This window comes from Onthophagus taurus, chromosome 7 (assembly GCF_036711975.1).
Source record: "Onthophagus taurus isolate NC chromosome 7, IU_Otau_3.0, whole genome shotgun sequence".
NCBI lineage: Eukaryota > Metazoa > Arthropoda > Insecta > Coleoptera > Scarabaeidae > Onthophagus > Onthophagus taurus.
In genome coordinates, this window is record NC_091972.1 from 29,825,199 (window position 1) to 29,843,314 (window position 18,116).

The following is an 18,116-nucleotide window of genomic DNA, read 5'->3' on the forward strand; positions in this document are numbered from 1 at the left end:
AACTTTAGCCCTAAACAAAGGAGACACTGACACTGGCGGTGGCGGCCATTTTCACTGCGCTCTGAACAGAACCATCAGAACGACGAACCACGACGAACGGACCCCGGACCAATAACAGTACTTCGGCCGCGGTCACGTGACCGTTAAAATGTCAGAATGGAGTACGAATTTATCGTCGACCGTCTTATTTCAATCGGCTCCTGTTCTCTTCTGTCGATACTGTTCGTGTGTAGTTTGTATGTGTGGGGCTCCCATCACGACAGGTAATTTCATTTACACGTTTTTTCGTTAAACGCGATTTTGAAGCAGCCCGAACTGAGGCCGTGGCGGATGGTGGACGGTGGACGAAACGTACGAACCCGTGGCTACCCCTCAACTCGTCGCTCTCCCCTCGCCCATCCACTCACGCTCCGTTGCCCCTCCGGTCCTCCGGTAACCAACAACCGTCGGCGCCGTCGTTCCACTACCGAATTGTACAGTCTACCAAAAAAGTGCTGCTCAATAACTTGCAATTGAAACATTTTTTAAATTTATAACTATTATTTCAAAACTTTTCAACTTTAAATCGGCCATTAATTACTAATATTGACGTTTCAATGATAAGGTGTTGCCAACTTAAAAATTATTCTCGCATTTTTTTATAAAAAAATATAACCTTATTTTCTGAAGTTATATTAAAATCAAAAATCGTTTGTATCTTTCAAGCACAAATTATGCTTTTTAAATATATATATATGTATTTCTATATTTCACAAATGTTCTTGGTTATCGTTTTTTGACATAACATATATAACCTTACTTTTATGTAACACCTAAGGTGTCAAAATATCTTAAAATTTTAACTTGATTTTAGTTTATAATTACAAATATATAAAAATATATATATATTATATATATTTTCTTCCGGTCCAGAGATGTTTAAATGAATGATATTTTTTAATTTTTTTTTTGGAAGTATACAGTGTCCGGAAATTGCGATCATATACAGGGTGATTCACATAAGAACCGACATAGAGCAGGAACATGTAGAGGACAATAAATTAAGATGATTTAACGCAACTTATCTCTATACTAAGTTGTACCCCTGAGGAGTTATAGGCCTTCAAAGTTGGGTCTTAAATTTTTAAAACATTGAATATATTCGTAATGCATTAAGCTAAAAAAACCAAATTTGGTATACGTTATGAGTGTACCGAGGGTATTAACTGGTAGCAAGTTGAGACCAATTGAGGCATTCCAAAGGGTTGGTTAAGGGTGATGGTCCCCTAAATTTTGACAGATTTTTTTAACCTTTTGGTGGATTTAATGCATTATTACCTCATTTCATGTGGAATTTAAATGTAAAACTTTTTTTACTCTTATTATTTTTTAAAAAATATTGTCGTTTTCATAAAAAACTCAAATAACTAAAGACACGTATTTCGTTAATGCTACTTAAAATCATCGAAAATTCAGTAGTCGGCTGTGAAATTGTATGTCAAACTTGACAAATAGGTTATAAAACCCAAGGTTTATATATAAGAGGTTGTCTAGATTCGTACGCAACCATACTGCGCATTACGTCACATGTGGAAAATAATACCGCCAAGCAATTCAAATTAAACAAATGCACGGGGCACCACATGGCCATGAGGTTGCGTGCGCAATCCGTGATCGCTTACGTCACGAAACACTCCTGCTCTTGCCCCGCGCCCACAAACTAAATCAAAGTATTGCAGCATAGGTACTTAGACAACCTTTAATATATAAACCTTGTATAAAACCTTGTTGTCAAATAACTTTATAACCTATTTGTCGAGTTTGACGTACAATCTCATAGCCGACTACTGAATTTTCGCTTCTTTTAAGTAAAATTACGAAATAAGTGTCTTTAGTTATTTCAGTTTTTTATGAAAACGACAAAGTTTATTAAAAAATAATAAGAGTAAGAAAAGTTTTAGAATTAAATTCCACATGAAATGAAGTAGTAATTTATTAAATCCGCCAAAAGGCTTTTAACCTTAATCTGTCAAAATTTATGGTACCATCACCCTTAATCAACCCTTTGAAATGCCTAATTGAGTTCAATTTGCTACCAATTAATACCCTTGGTACACTCACAACGTATACCAAATTTGGTTGTTCTAGCTTAATTTATTACGAAGATATTGAACTTTTTAAAAATTTAAGAGCCAACTTTGAAGGCCTATAACTCCTCAGGTGTACAACTTAGTATAGAGGTAAGTTACTTTAAATCATCTTAATTTATTGTCCTCTACATGTCCCTGCTCTGTGTCGGTTCTTATGTGAATCACCCTGTATTTAAAGGTGTGATTTTACATAAAAAATCATGAAGAAAAGTTCATATAAAGGTGTGTATTTCACACGCAGGGTTAAAATGCTTCCTAAGGGAGGTAGAGCACTTTGAAGAAGACGTTCAATATGTGGTTATTTCTCATTATTTCAAAAACTACTAGGGTTAGAAACACGAAATTTTTATACATTTATACATTATATGGGCAACTTTTTACGAAGAATTCAGTTGTGTAGGCAGAATTTCCCATCTTTTATTTTCGAGATTTTAGAAGTAACTTTATTTTTTTAAATGGAAACAATAGTTGTATCTAATGATCTAAAATAATTTGATAACAAATATACAAAGTGTTTTATTTAAAATGACATATGCTTATATCTCGAAAACCAAAACTCGAATCGAAAAAAGTTTCAAGTAATTTTCAAAAGGTTTCAAATTTTCAAAGGAAGTCATTTTCATTTTTTCAAATCGCACATATACTTTTTTCTTTCAACGCCTTGAACATCTTGACAAACTAAGTATTTTTTGCTTAAAAATTTTTTTTTCTTAAATTCTGCGTTATGAGGATATCTACAAAAACAAAAATAAAACATTTTTCAAAATGTAATTACAAAAATTTAATTATTAAAAAAACGATTTAATTAATCGTAAAATTCTTCTTCATTTTTTGAATCACCTTAGAACATTGATTAAAATTTATAAAGTTACCTTTATACATCGATTAATTTTTCTTTATACATTTTCTGAATTCTCATTCACATCTTTATACATTCCAAATCAGTTATTGATTCGCAAGCTACTCTGATACGGTTTTTCATATCGTTTGGTGTTGTTGAAACCTGGTTGTAAACTTTCTCTTTGAGGTAACCCCAAAGAAAGAAATCTGGAGAAGTTAAGTCGGGTGATCTAGCTGGCCAATTCACCGGTCCATTACGTCCTATCCATTTTTCAGGAAACATTTCGTCTAAAACTTCTGTTGCGGCTAGAGCATAATGAGATGGACATCCATCATGCTGATACCATAGCGCAAGTCTTCCCTCCAGAGTAAGGTCTTCCAACAAAACCGGTAAATCGTTCAACAAAAAATTCCGATTCTTTCTGCCTTTCAAATTGCCATCAATAAAAAAGGTCCAATTATTTTATTGCCAACAATGCCGCACCAGACATTAATTGACCAAGGTTTTTGATGATCAACTTGTCTTAGCCAACGAGGATTTTCATGTGACCAGTATGACGATTTACTTGGCCGTGATCGTCGGAAAATAGTACATTGAAGAAAAAATGTTCATTCAATCTTAATTTTTCCATAGCCCAAGTACAAAATTGCACACGATTTTCGAAATCATCGCCATGTAATTGTTGGTGTGGAGAGACCCGATACGGATAAAACTTATTAAGTTTCAAAATCCGATGTACACTCGTTAACGAAATGCCTGAATCTTTTGTCAATTGACGGCAACTTACATGAGGATTAACATTTACAGCTGCTAAAACAGCTATTTGATTCTGTTCATTCGTAACCGATCTTGCACGTGTTCGTTTTTTTTCCTCCACGAATGTGGTAACATTCCAGAAATTTTGTAACTATTCGATATAAAGTTTTAGGACAAGGCGCTGTTTCTCCAGGAAATTTTCCAACATAAATGCGATGGGCCTCCGCGAAATTTTCACGACTTTCACCGTAAGCTAACACCATCTGAATTTTCTGTGGAGTAGAGACATTTTTGTTTTGATCACAATGATTTTTTCGTTTGAAATTTTTATCCCACGTGCAAGTTAGCGCACATCCAAACAAGGTTTAGAACAGGATTTACTCGATTTATAAACATAAAAAAATTTTTTTTAATCATTTTATAAGACGATTTCACAAGTTAAGAAGAATTTTAATATTATTTTACGATTAATTAAATCGTTTTTTTTTTATTAATTATTTTTTTTTAATTACATTTTGAAACATGTTATTTTATTTTTGTTGATATTTTCACAACGGAGAGTTTAAGAAAAAGTTTTTTTAAGCTAAAAGTAATCAGTTTGTCAAGTTGTTTAAGACTTTGAAAGAAAAAAGTATATGTGCTATTTGAAAAAATAAAAATGACGTCATAAGGGCCTTTAGGCAACCCACCAAAAAATGTTTGCTTGAAACTTTTTTCGATTCGAGTTTTTGTTTTTGATATATAAGCATATGTCATTTTAAATGAAACACCCGGTATATAGTTTGTGGGGTATATTTCTTATGGTTATTGAATAATTAACAAAAAATCATTTTGTTCTATCTAAAACTAATGTATGTATTTAAAAGTTAATGTTGCTATGGTGATAACCATACATACTATGATGGAACATAATGTATCAATTTTTTTTTGTTCTTTCTAAAACTATTGTATGTATTTAAAACTTAATGTTGTTATGGTGATAACCATACCACGATGGAAAACATTATTTCTAATTATTGCCAAACTTTGTAGTAGTATTTAAAAATTCACTAACAACTCTGGCATTATGTGCAGGTGCTCCGTCATATTGTAAATATATCATTTGAGACATATTTAATGGCAAATTGTCGACCAAAGGCTCAATGTGCTGCCTTAATATATTGAGATATTTACCTGAGCTTAAATTTTTATGGTAGATACTATATGCCAAAATTCTATTATCTAAAAGGGCATACCATACATTGAACCCGAATCTTCTTTGAACACTCAGAGACTTCATCGGTCCAGATAACATTTTGGACAAACAGCAGATTATTTAATTTTTCTAAATATCATCTATAAAATTCTAGTCTTAGATTGACATCTCCGGCACGTCAATAATGAGTTAGCCCCGCTTTGTATGGTTTATACTTATTTTTCTTTCATATTCGGGAGCAGCGGCTTTTGGGCCAGACGTCTTGTTCAATTTCTCTGCAAGATGTTGATGGATTTATCGCAACTGAAGCCACCACATTGACTTCAACATGCTGGTGCTTCGTACCAGCACATAATGTCAGAGTTGTTATCGAATTTTTAAATACAAACTTTGGCAATTATTTGATACATTATGTTCCATCATAGTATATATCAACGGTGGCCAAACTGCGGCTCGCGAGCCACATGCGGCTCTTTGAAGGATTATTTATGGCTCTCGATAAATGTACCCGAGTACCTTTTTTTTTTTACTATATTTGATATAATTTCTGTAAAAAAATGTTTTGTAATACTTTTTTTGCATACCGTTTTAATATATACATATTTAATTGCGTATATATGCGGCTCGCGAAAAATTTGAAATTGAAAAATGGCTCGGACTATCAAAGAGCTTGGCCACCCTTGGTATATATGGTTATCACTATAGCAACATTAACATTTAAATACATACATTAGTTTTAGATAGAACAAAATGAATTTTTGTTAATTATTCAATAACTGTAAGAAATATACCCCACAAACTATATATATTTGTTATCAGAAGAAAATAACAAATTATTTTAGGTCATAGCGAACTATGGTTTCCATTTAAAAAAATAAAGTTACGTCTAAAATCTCTAAAACAAAAGGTGGGAAGAAAATTCTACCTACGCCTCTGAATTCTTCGTTCCATCTTTGATAATAAGTGTGATATTCGCGATTGTCGCTTTCGCAAAATTTTCAGTTTTTGCCGATAGGGCGAAAACAAAAGACGATAGCTTTACGGAGTTTTCGGTATTACCATTTTCTCGATAAGCGAGATCATGACATGTAAGCTACTTTTTTTTCTATATCTTTTAGCTTCGGAGATAGCCTATGCGAACATCGAAATTGGGACAGCCTGTACAGTTGATTTTTTTAACATTCACAATTCTGGAGTCCTCCAGATCCTTATTGTTACAAGTCATTAATACATACATAGATAAAATGTATATGGATAAAAGGAAAAGATAGATAACTTTTATGTACAGGGTATGTCACGACGAAATGTGTTTATACAGGTGTCCCGCTAAAGGTACGGAGCGGCTGTATATCGACAACGGTAAGGCCTAGAGGTTTGGAAAAAAAATCCTTATAGGCAAAGTGGGCAAGAGAAATAGCTGGAAATTATTTTGAAGTTCGTAATTCGACCGCTAGGAGGCGTAACTGCCATACAGAAACATAAAATTTCCGCTATGTCAGAAAGTTAGACGATGAGCTATAATTTTGACAACTTCATTTAATAACTTGGATAATACCGCATCGCTTTTGTTTTGCGATATTTCTCATATCTGTCATAATAAGGGAGGGGGAGGCCAAGGCGTTTTTAAATGTTTACATTTTAATATCTCCTGGACCATTCAACCGATTTAAATATTTTTGGTCTTGTTTATTTATTTGATATTTTCAGTAAGACCGTTTGGTTTAAAACAAATAAGCTAGAGCGCGTTATCTAGGTAGCGATTACATATTTTTGTGATTTTTGAAAAAAGTTAAATGGAACGGTACTATTTACATCACAGACACTTAGTCACCATAAAATTTGCTAAATATTAGTGGAAACCGCATCTCGATATCTCCATCCATGCGCGAATTATAGAAGAAAACGTTAAAAATTCGTATATCTTAGGGTCGGTTTATCAATGTCGAGTTAAATCTGTTAGATACGCAACTCATGGATAAACTTGCCTAACAGATAACCTCAGCGAAGCGTTTATCCAGCAAGTTTCTACCCGACAGGCAGCAACCTACAAGATAGAAAATAGATGGTACCTCTGAGTGTTAACATTAGAAACGGAAATGAAACGTGATTGGCGAAATTTGAATAATTGACTTTAGTTTGTGAAGTTGATATAAACAGCTGATCGTGTTTTGGAGGTTATCATTCCCGTGTGCTTTCGGTTGTTTTCGAAAACCTCTTTTATAATGGAATTCCTACATGAATATTTATTAGACAGCGATGATATATATTATATGATTATATAATTATAATATATATAAATTATATATAATTAGAGTTTGAGGAGTTGGACGACCACGATTTTTTCGTTAGATTTCGGTTAAAAAAGGACACAGTTTTGTCAAGGTTTGTTTAAAATTGAGACGAGATTATATACATACATATTTGATTATAGATTATATTGTTATTTTTTTAAATTATTACATTATTTTTTTTCTATAACATTTTTATATTTGTTTGCCAAATCTATCAGCAAATTTTTTTCTGCTGTACTAAAATTCCATCTTTTTACATTCTCTTGCTTATCTATCACCACAATTTTATTTTATAAGCTAAATTTATTTTTAACGTTATATTTTGATTTTGTTGTCATAAATTTTCGACAATATCTAATAGGTAAACCATCAACCAGTACTTCAATCTGGTGGGTATCCAAATGTCATATTTACCTATAAGATGATCCTAAACTAAGGGTGGATAAACGATTCGTCGGCGTTATCTATCAGCTACAATTTTAATTGACAGATAAATTGTCTTAACTAGATATTAATAAACCGGCCCTTAATCGGATCAAGTTACCTTAGCAAACAAATTAGAGAGCATAAAAATGTTATTACCTAGAACGTCCCTTCACACTTTATCCAAGTTTAGAATTGGTTCAAAACTAATTTTGAGGCGTGTTTAAAAGCCAACGGATTAATGAAATATCAACAATGATAATAAAACAAAATAAACGAAAACATTTAGAATTACTTAAATTTTTGGCAAAAATAGCTCACTAATGTTCAAAATGCCTTCCATAACCTCGATGCATTTATTTATTCTAGTTTCGACGAAAAAAACATCAAGTTTACACCAGCTTGTTGAAAGATGCTTCATGCATCCATAGCATTTGTGATATAAGGTTTGGATTTTCCCGAATCATATTTAAAAGTGAATGATAATAGTTCAGTCTGAACCGCATATAGAGATCTCTTACGGTTTCAGAGATACAGGATGTTTTTCAAAAAAGTGCATTTTCGAAAAGTCGTCATAACTTTTTTACTTATTGATAAATCTTCTTTTCTGTAAAAACATTTATAAAACAACTTTTTAGGTAGAATTCGATGGAATAAGTTAGCTTTTCTTCAAAGGAATATTTTTGCAGTTATCGACATAAAAATGATTTTTTTAAATGAAACATCCTATATATTTTTGCTAATTCGACGAGAGTATAAAATTTCCTTTCCAAAAATATAGCACACTTGATATTTCGTTTGAGTCTTCTTTGAAAAATACAACTTTAAAATTTATATGTGCAGATTTTGAAAAAGTAGGCTTTGGAAATAAAAGAAAAACGAGATTATATTTATAAGTAGTATCAAGATAGTTGGTTACAATGAATTAAAACATAAACTCATAAACAAAAAGCAGATTAAATTAATAAAACTTATCTTATTATAAAACAAGAATAAATATGAGGCAACAAATAACAACAAAAGTAAACCCCTATTCATCTTTTTTTAGCCCTTTTTGCCGAGTTGATAAGCTCAATGGGCCTAAGTTTTGCAAAAGTGTTTACAACTGCGGTTTCTAATTGCTGTCGGGAATTTATTGGCTGTTTATAGATAACATCTTTCAATCTTCCCCAAAGGAAAAAATCCATAGGTGTTAGGTCCGCTGACCAAGCCGCCCAGCGAATAGAACCTTGATTACCCAAGCAACAATCACCAAAAGCTGCGGTCAAAGAATTGGTGACAATAGCAGCATTGTGAAGCTGTGTACCATCTTGTTGAAAAAGTACATTTCGCAGGTGCGCTAGAGGTAAATCGTCAACAACAGGTTCGATTTGTTGCCTAAATATGTTCAAATATTTTATTTGTGCTGTGCACTAGCACTACTCACATACCGTTCATCTGCATGCTTCGTCACATTTTCCCAAGAGCCATTGGCAAAAATTTATGCGCCGTTCAAGATCTCCTGGTCTGAGGTAATGGACTTTGCTAGTTCTGTATGGCTTAAATCTGAATTTTATCAAAATCCGCCTTGCTTTGGTTCTTGGAATTCCTGTGGTTACCCTCAATTGCCGCTTTGATATCTGTGGATTATTTTCCATTGCTTCTAAAACTACTACTTCTTCTAATTCCCCGTCTTCATTCGGTATATAAGTTTTTGATCTTTTCTTTTCGAATTGGCCGCTAGTTTGTAGATTATGTTACAATCTTCGAAAAATATCATTAAAAGGTTGCCGCCTCTGTTTCGCCTCTGTTGCCGCCATCTATTTCGTCTAATGGCGCTACTACCTAATTCATCTTTGTCTTCTGATACTCTTTTCCAGTTTGCAGCTTCTAACATGTTTTTGACATCGTTCCGCACCTCATTCCCCCATCATGTTCTGGGATTCCCAACCGGTCTCCTACTTCCTTGTTTCATCTGGCATCTTCTAGACATGCCTTGCCCATATTAAAAGTTTGAGCTATATGCGTTCGTAGTCCCATTATTTTTCATATGATTTTCCTCTCTAGTGTATCAAGTCTCTATGTTTTTTTTTGTATAAGTATCCACAAGGTGAATTCTCTGTCTATGAACGGACATGAATATCGGACAGAGCTGCAATCATAATAGAAAATACCATTTAAGAAAGTCATACGTCTTATTTCCAACAAGGCTAAAGAAAATATTAGATTTTGAATGAGTCTCAGATGTCAAGGAATAAAACCGTATAACAACGATAACAACACATAAATGTATGGTTAGTTAACTATAGCGATGGTATACCTACTGTATAACTGTTATACTGGAGTATAACAGCGGATACATATGAACGAAATTGGTAGACGAGGCAAGATTGTACTTCCTATTTAGTGGATTCCAATCCTACAGACTATTTTTATTGAGGATAATTGAAATGTTAAACTTATAAAACTAAGTTGAAAGCGTTAAGGCAACGATATTGATGAATGGAGATTAATTTCCGCAGAATCATGGAGGAATGTAGAGACGCATTTTATCATCGATCTGCTGTCAAATTAACAACGGGGTACATTTCGAACACTTAATTAAGTAGCCATTACGTACTTTAACAATTTAGTGGTTTAAATTAGTACGTTATAATTTAGTTGGACACCATTAAAAATTTAAAGTTAATATCAATTTCAATAAATAAATTTAATTTGCGTATTTTATATACGACCTTTCTGATTAAATCAAATCTGAAATGACACAATATACAGGGTGTTGCATTACAAAACCAACATGACAAATAGTTTCAGAAAAATAGTAAATCTGGTAATTTTGGAAATGTTATGTTTTTATTGGGATATCCCATTTTTTTTTTCTAAATCTATTATATTAACAATACTAGACAGATTCTATTGTTATATCTAATTCTATCTACATATTTGTTAAGAAAAATATTCAGTTTGTAACTATTTATTACCTATACTTCTGTATCGTAGTTTCAGTAATTATGCTTAGCTAGAATTCTTTTCACATCTCCTATGGTCCCCGGTAGTTAATGACTTGATGAACAGCTTAACAAAAATGGATTCACGATTTAGGGATAGGCAAATGACCTGGTAATCACAATCCGATGTAAATGTGACACAATCATAACAAAAATAGTACAGAAAGCCCTACTACTTACTAGCACTTGATGCAGAAGTAATGGGCTCAGCATTAATCCAAACAAAGTAGAAATAGTCTCTTTCACTCGGAGAAGGAAGCTACATTTGAGAGCACCCTTCATTGAAGGCAGAACTATCAACATCAAAATAGAAGTCAAATACTTAGGAGTAATACTGACAGTGAGGAAAAAGGCCATCAGGCTAAGCAGATCTGCCGCAGGCTCCTTGGAAGCAACTGGGGTTTTAAACCACGAATGGCTCACTGAGCCTCCGTAACAATAATCAGACCCATGGTCGCTTATGCCTCACTGGTTTGGTGACCTAAAACAAATCGTAAGACAGCACAACAACAGCTGGCACAAATCCAGCGATTAGCATGTCTTAACATAACGGGTTCAATGAGATTTTCTCCGACCACTGCTCTTGAAGCCCTACTTGGTCTCACAAAACCTCATTTATACATACAAAACGAGGCAGCTTTAAGTGCCTTATCACTGAAAACATGCTCTTCACTCAAGTTGATGCAGGGTAACGTCAGATGACACCTCGAAATCCTCAAGAACCCATGTCTAAACCACTTGATGGAAATTAAAACAGATCTTATACCGACAAAATATAATTTCGACCAGCCGTATAAGGTCATATTTAGAAGCGGGGATGATTGGACGATGGGTGAGCCTCAACTCAAAAGAGGAGCCCTTGCATGGTACATCGATGCTTCAAAGACAGTTGGATCCGGAGTAGGTATAGGCATTAGTGAATGTAGTTAAAGGAATAAGACCTTGGAGCAATACTAGGTTCATCAAGGACCTACATTTGCCCTAAACCTTTGGCGGGCTTAAGTTACAATAGATCTTATAGATTGCGGTGATGAGAGGGGCCGCTCCTCTCAGCCTGGCAGAATGATAATAATAATAGCTATCATTTTTCTTGAGACTTTTTGACTATTTTCCGTTTTCTCCACATTATGGTGTATTAGCACTCGCCAAAGGCAATGATAAGGCCATGTCACAACCACAAACCTGTAAACTCAAGCATAAACATGTATAATATGGTATAACTGCTTATCTTTAAATACCTTCCTATAATAGATCTTGTCCAAGACTTAATCAATTACTGCAATTTTGATTTAGTTTTTGTGCACCAGCAAAGTAGAAGACATCACAACTTTTGCTTATCCGTAAATCGCGTTGTTGCTGTCTGTCGCTATTAAAATTAATAAATCATCACTATAACATAAGAGGCGAAATCTATTTTCTTTTTTGGAACACAAATTCGATTATTTCATACTCGTATATTAGGATAGGCTTAATTAAGGCTATAGCTAAAACTAACAATAAGAGAGCTATCAATATCAGATTTCGTCAAAATACAAATGCTGCAGTGGTCAGACCATGTAATAAGGATGAGTTGAAATAGTGAAAATTCACTAAAAATAAAAATGATGAAAATTTTGCGGAGACACTTCGTACTGCTTTTGGTTATCATCAAGAACCTTCACCCCCTGCTGTAATAAAGTTAATCCATAAATTTTAAAGTGTCGGGCAAGTTAGTGATGTGAGGACTCCAATTCGTGTTGGTCTCGTCAGGTCTACTGAAAATATCGCCACCCTAGAGTGTGTATGAAAACCCAGGTTGTCCATTTCAAGACGTTTACAGGAATTGAGCTTGCCAACATCCAATTTCTACGGTATTTTGTATAAAATGTTGCCTTAAAGGCTTACAAAGTCCAGCTGATGCAAAAATTAAAGCTACAAGCTACAGCTCGCAATGTATGAACAAGATCACGATTTTTTGAACAAATTTATTCTGATTGATTTCATTTTCATCTGTCTCGTTATGTCAACAAAGCAAAATTATCAGATTACTGGCTCCGAAAACTCAAGACAAGTGGTCGAGCAAGCATTACTTCAACAACGAGTGTCAGTTTGGTGCGGTTTTTGGGTTGGTTGAATAATTGGACCTTGTTTCTTCGAAAATGATGCTGTGCTGATTTTTTGGCCTAAAGTTGCTGCTATGGATGTGCACGATGTTTATTTTTAGCAGAATGACGCAACATGCCATACTACTCTTGAAATGATTAGTATGATTACTCTATAATCACTCGAAATTGAGACATCAATTGGTCGCCGAGATGTTGCGATTTAACACCATTGTACTATTTTCTTTGAAGCTATGTTAAAAACAAGGTCCAGCAACGATTCAAGTAATCAAAGACAACATAAAAGATGTCATTCGCGAAATAGGGTCATAATTGTGTGAAAACGTTAATGCAAAATTTCATCAAAAAAATGACCGTCTGTAAGCAAAGCCGAGCTGGACATTTGGCAAATATTATTATTAACCTCAGAGATCGTACTTTGAACAAAAATAAAAATATTTCTGCTTTTCAAACAAATACTGTTTTTTTCTTATTTTAAAACGAAACTTCTAGATGGAAGACCCTATAGTAGAATGTAAGAAAATGCCCGGTAGGGAAGCCAAGAAAAAAGTGGGAGGATGCAAGAGAAGCAGAGCTAAAGGGCTAATGCAAGTGAGAAATGGAAAAGGATGGCAACAGAAAAGGAAATTGAGTGAGGACAAGGTCTAATAAGAACTGCAGTGCCACAGAAGGGAGTGTGATATTTTAGTTTAACCTTTTTGAACTAACATGTAGATATATTTACAGTTTGTTACGAATTATGTGATTAAAAATACTGACAACTAGTGATGGAACGGATAGTGATTTTGAGAAAATCCGGTTATCCGGCACATTTTTGTAGTGATACCCTACATTGCCACTTTATTGCGATATTTAAACAAAAATGAAATTAATAAGAAAGCTGATAAGATATGTCAACTTATTTGGATCCAAGATACAAAATGAACTTTTTTGATGCAGATTTAACAAACGAAGCAAGAAGATGGCTTTTATTGGAAAGACTTGCATCACAAACTGAAAGTGATAACAGCGACAGTTCTGTTAGTAATGAATGTGACGATGAATTACAAGCGAAGAAAAGAAAACTAGAAGAAACTGCAACAAGAGATTTAATTCATACATCGTTTTGGGATTGCTACCATGAGGTTCCTAATGACAAACCTGAAGTAAATAAAGTCCAACACCTAAAAAAGATACTAATCCTGGTGAATGGTGGAGTACTAATAGGTTTTTAATATCTGGCAAAAGCCGGATATTTGGTAATTTGGCAAATTGATCTCAATAATTAATGTTATTACATTTTTTGATATTATCTTCAACACTGTATAATATTAAATAGCAGTGACTTGCTCTTGGAAAATTTCGCATCCGAAATTATTAACCATTTCTAGATTTTAGCATAAGGTATCAGATTAAGTTGAGTGATATATTCATGAAAGGAAAGAGCTTAATACATTTTACTAAATATTAAATTTTTTTTTTATTTTTGTAATCTCTTAGGTATGGGTCGAAATTAATCACATAATGCTTAATGAAATGTAAATACACTCGTAAAAGTACGAATATTTTTTATGGTACATACTTTATTAATATTAATAAAACATATAGTTTTGTAGTTTGTAGTATTTCGTAAGAAAGTACTGAAACAATAAAAAACTTATCTTAGAATCAAGAATCAATCAAATTGGTCGCATACATGTCTTATCTCGTTCTATAATCGTTTAAGGGTAAGATCTAAGGCGTTCCTGCACGTCAAATTAATAAGTGTAGGGTTTGTTTAATCCCACGTGAGTATAAAAGGATTATTGAAGCAAAATTTGGTTTGAAAGATACAAAGAACAGGCAAAAATTAATTATAATATTATATTTTATTGTTGGTTTAACTTGTAAAAAAAAGTAATAATCAATTAATGATAGGAATGTCTGTAATTAATATTGAAAGTTTTAGTATTCTGTATTATTGTTTATATTAGGGCATTATACAGGATAAGTTGTAAAAATGTGCGAAATTTACTTAGATATACCGGGTGTTTCAGAATTGCACGGCACTATTTTAGGGATGCTCTTCAACACAAAATAAACAATAAAGTTCATACAAACATATTAAAAATTAATTTATTACCGATATATTTAAAGTTGAAGTGAAATATCTGAAAGTATTGCGTTAATTAAGTAGCCATGGACAACAATCGCATATTGCTTTTTTGCTTAACAGATGATTAAATATCTACTATTAAATGTGTTAATTAGTGCTTAACACTGTTTGGTGTAGTGGTTTTTCTAGTGCTGTACGAAAAATTTAATTTTTTATTATTTATAACAGACAATTGACATTTAAACAGACATGTTGTTAATTTATGACCAAGTACATAAAAATGGAGCTGCTGCTGTTCGAAGGTACCGTGAAAAATTTTCTACTAGAAGGATACCAGATCGTAAAACGTTTGAAGTTATTGAAAGACGTCTTAGGAAAACTAGCACGCTAAAACCTACACGAATAAACGCTGGCCAGGAAAGATTTCGACAAACTGCTAACGTTGAAGAATTGATACTCGATACTGTTCAGTTATCTCCTAGTACTAGCACCATAAGATTGTTACTTCAATACAAAAGTAACAGTTGTATCCATATCACGTTATACATGTGCAAGATTTATTACCAGAAGACTATAACAAACGCAGAAATTTCTGCCAGTGGTTAATTCGACAATGTACATGAAACCTTAACTTCCTAAGCTGCCTCCTAGTTACTGGCGAATCTTGTTTTATAGAAACGGGATTATTAACTTTCGAAACACCCATACTTGGCACGAAAAAATCATACGACTGCTTCTACTTATTACCAACATACTTTTTTCTCAAATGTCTGGTGTGGTCTTCTTGGTAACAATCCCATCGGTCCTTTCTTTTTACCACCCAAGCTAATATCTTACTTGAATTTTTTGCAAAATAACTTGTATGAGCTAGACATTCCGATTGCCAATAGGCAGGGAATCTAGAGCAAATGGTAACCGATGGATTGGTCGAAACGGACCGTTCAAATGGCCGCCACGGTGTCTTGATCTAACACCATTATATTATTTTGTGTGGGGCTGGATGAAATCTATGGTTTACTCTACGTCTATTGGCACCCAAGAAGAGCTCAGAAATCGCATCGTGGAAGCCGCAGTAATTCAAATTCATTTTATTGTGTTTTAAGATATCTTTCTTTACACTCGTCATGGATTACTTAGTATTAACAAAAAAATACATATATTATACAGGGTGTCTCACGTAACTGGTTCGTTAGAACTTTTTCATCTTCCACTATTCGTAGAGATTTCAAATTTTGGTAGCATGGGTTGTACATTCGGAACTTTCGATCTAAAACATTTTCAAGATGGCCGCCACTTCCGGTCTACCGGAAGTAGACCATAACTTCGCTATTTTAAATGGAATGCTATAGTTTTTATTACACAGTTTAATTGTACGTAAAAAATAGGTTGACTGTGATAAAAGTTATTGGTACCTAGCGTTTTTTGTTTTCGAGTTATTTTGGTTTTAAACTTTTTTTGGTAAATTTCAACATGCTCTTTAAAACTCCAAATCTCAGCCAAAGTTCATTCAAAAAAGATCTACTTTGGCACGATTACTCTTCAGATGTTGTCAAATAGATTGCCATTTGTTGTATCGGAGTATCTTATACAGGCTGGTCAAAAATTGAATTACTGTTTCTCCTTATTCAATGGCGAGAAAGTCGAAAATTTAAAATAGAACGCCCCATATTTTTTTAGGCTATCAGGAAGAAAATTTAATTCTCTACAAATTACCTATACACATTCCCATACCTATTTATTGTAGTTTACCTCATATTGCGATATTTATTAAAACATGCATGAAATGCAGGTTTTTTTATTAGAAAGCTATGGAATGTTGACAGTTTTTGGTCCATGTTTGCATTATTGTTGCCATTAGTTAAAAGTTAGGTAAATTATTCCAACGCCGATATTTGAAATTTATTTTGTATTGATGGCGAATGTAATAAACTTTCGGACAAGACGTGTCGAACACTTAATGAGAGATGCCTAACAAACCTAACGACCATCACGAGGAAAAATTTCAAAAAATTGATAATTAGATTAAGAATTTATTAGTTCTGGATATATCGAGACCAAAAGAAATCGCATATTTCCGGTCACCAGTGATGAAGACAACGAAATAAATAATTTAACGTATTTTATTGCATTTCCAAATTCAATTTAATAAGAAATTTACATTATAAATTTATATTTTTATTCAAATCTAATTTTTGTCATTAACTTTTTGTTTTAATAGTTTCATTTATTTGATCTTCTGTCTGTTATTTTTGGTAAGTAAAAGCTAGTAAACTAAAAAATTATCAATCGTAGTTAATAGTACCAATAATAATAGAAATAAATTAAACAAAAAACTGTCAAAATGTCATGGCCTTCTAATAAAAATACAAACGGTTTCCTGCATTTCCGGCATGTTTTGATAAATTTACGAATATGAGACAAACTACAATAAATAGGTATAGGAATGTTTATAGATAAATTGTAGAGAATTAAATTCCCTTTCGTGTAGGCTAATAAAATATGGGTCGTTCTATCTAAAATTATCGACTTTCTCCTCATTGAATATGGAGAAACGGGAATTCAGTTTTTGACCATCCTGTATAAGATACTCCGATACAATATATGACAATCTATTTGAGAGCATCTGAAGAGTAATCGTGCCAATTTAGAGCTTTTTTCAATGAACGTTGGCTGGGATATAGGGTTTTAAAGAGCATGGTGAAAAAAAACCTTAAAATCAAAATAACTCGGAAACGAAAAACGCTAGGTACCAATAACTTTTATGAAAGTCAACATATTTTTTTACGTATAATTAATAGGTGCAATAAAAACTATAGCATTCCATTTAAAATAACGAAGTTATGGTCTACTTCCGGTAGACCGGAAGTGGCAGCCATCTTGAAAATATTTTAGATCGAAAGTTTCGACTGAACAATCCATACTACCAAAATTTCAAAACTGTACGAATACTGGAACCTAAAAAAGTTCTAACGAACCAGTTACGTGAGACACCCTGTATAATTACAAATTGACAAAAAATTACATAGTTACGAAAGCAGTTACAATTAAAATTCAGACACAACATTCTGTAAATGGGATGAAATTCTCCATATTTCTCTAATATAATAAAACATGATGTAGGTAAAAGTAAAAACTTTTTGAGAAATAATAAAATGTTTAATTCAATTCAAGCAAACATGTTTCGAAACTAATGTTTCATCTTCAGTTACATTTTTCGAAACTAATGTTTCATGTTCAGTTATATTTTTCGAAACATGTTTGCTTGAATTGAATTAAACATTTTATTATTTCTCAAAAAGTTTTTACTTTTACCTACAT

General features: G+C 33.1%; 1 protein-coding gene across 1 annotated transcript in view; it reads left to right on the forward strand.

Moving 5' to 3' along the window:
- The first annotated feature begins 156 nt into the window (after window positions 1–156).
- The window catches only part of LOC111419704 (Ras converting CAAX endopeptidase Sras), a 44,512-nt gene continuing 26,552 nt past the window's right edge, over window positions 157–18,116 (forward strand). Inside the window, exon 1 of the mRNA XM_071197255.1 lies at window positions 157–263. Within this exon, the coding sequence (XP_071053356.1) occupies window positions 157–263 (107 nt within the window). The remainder of the gene's footprint in view (window positions 264–18,116) is intronic.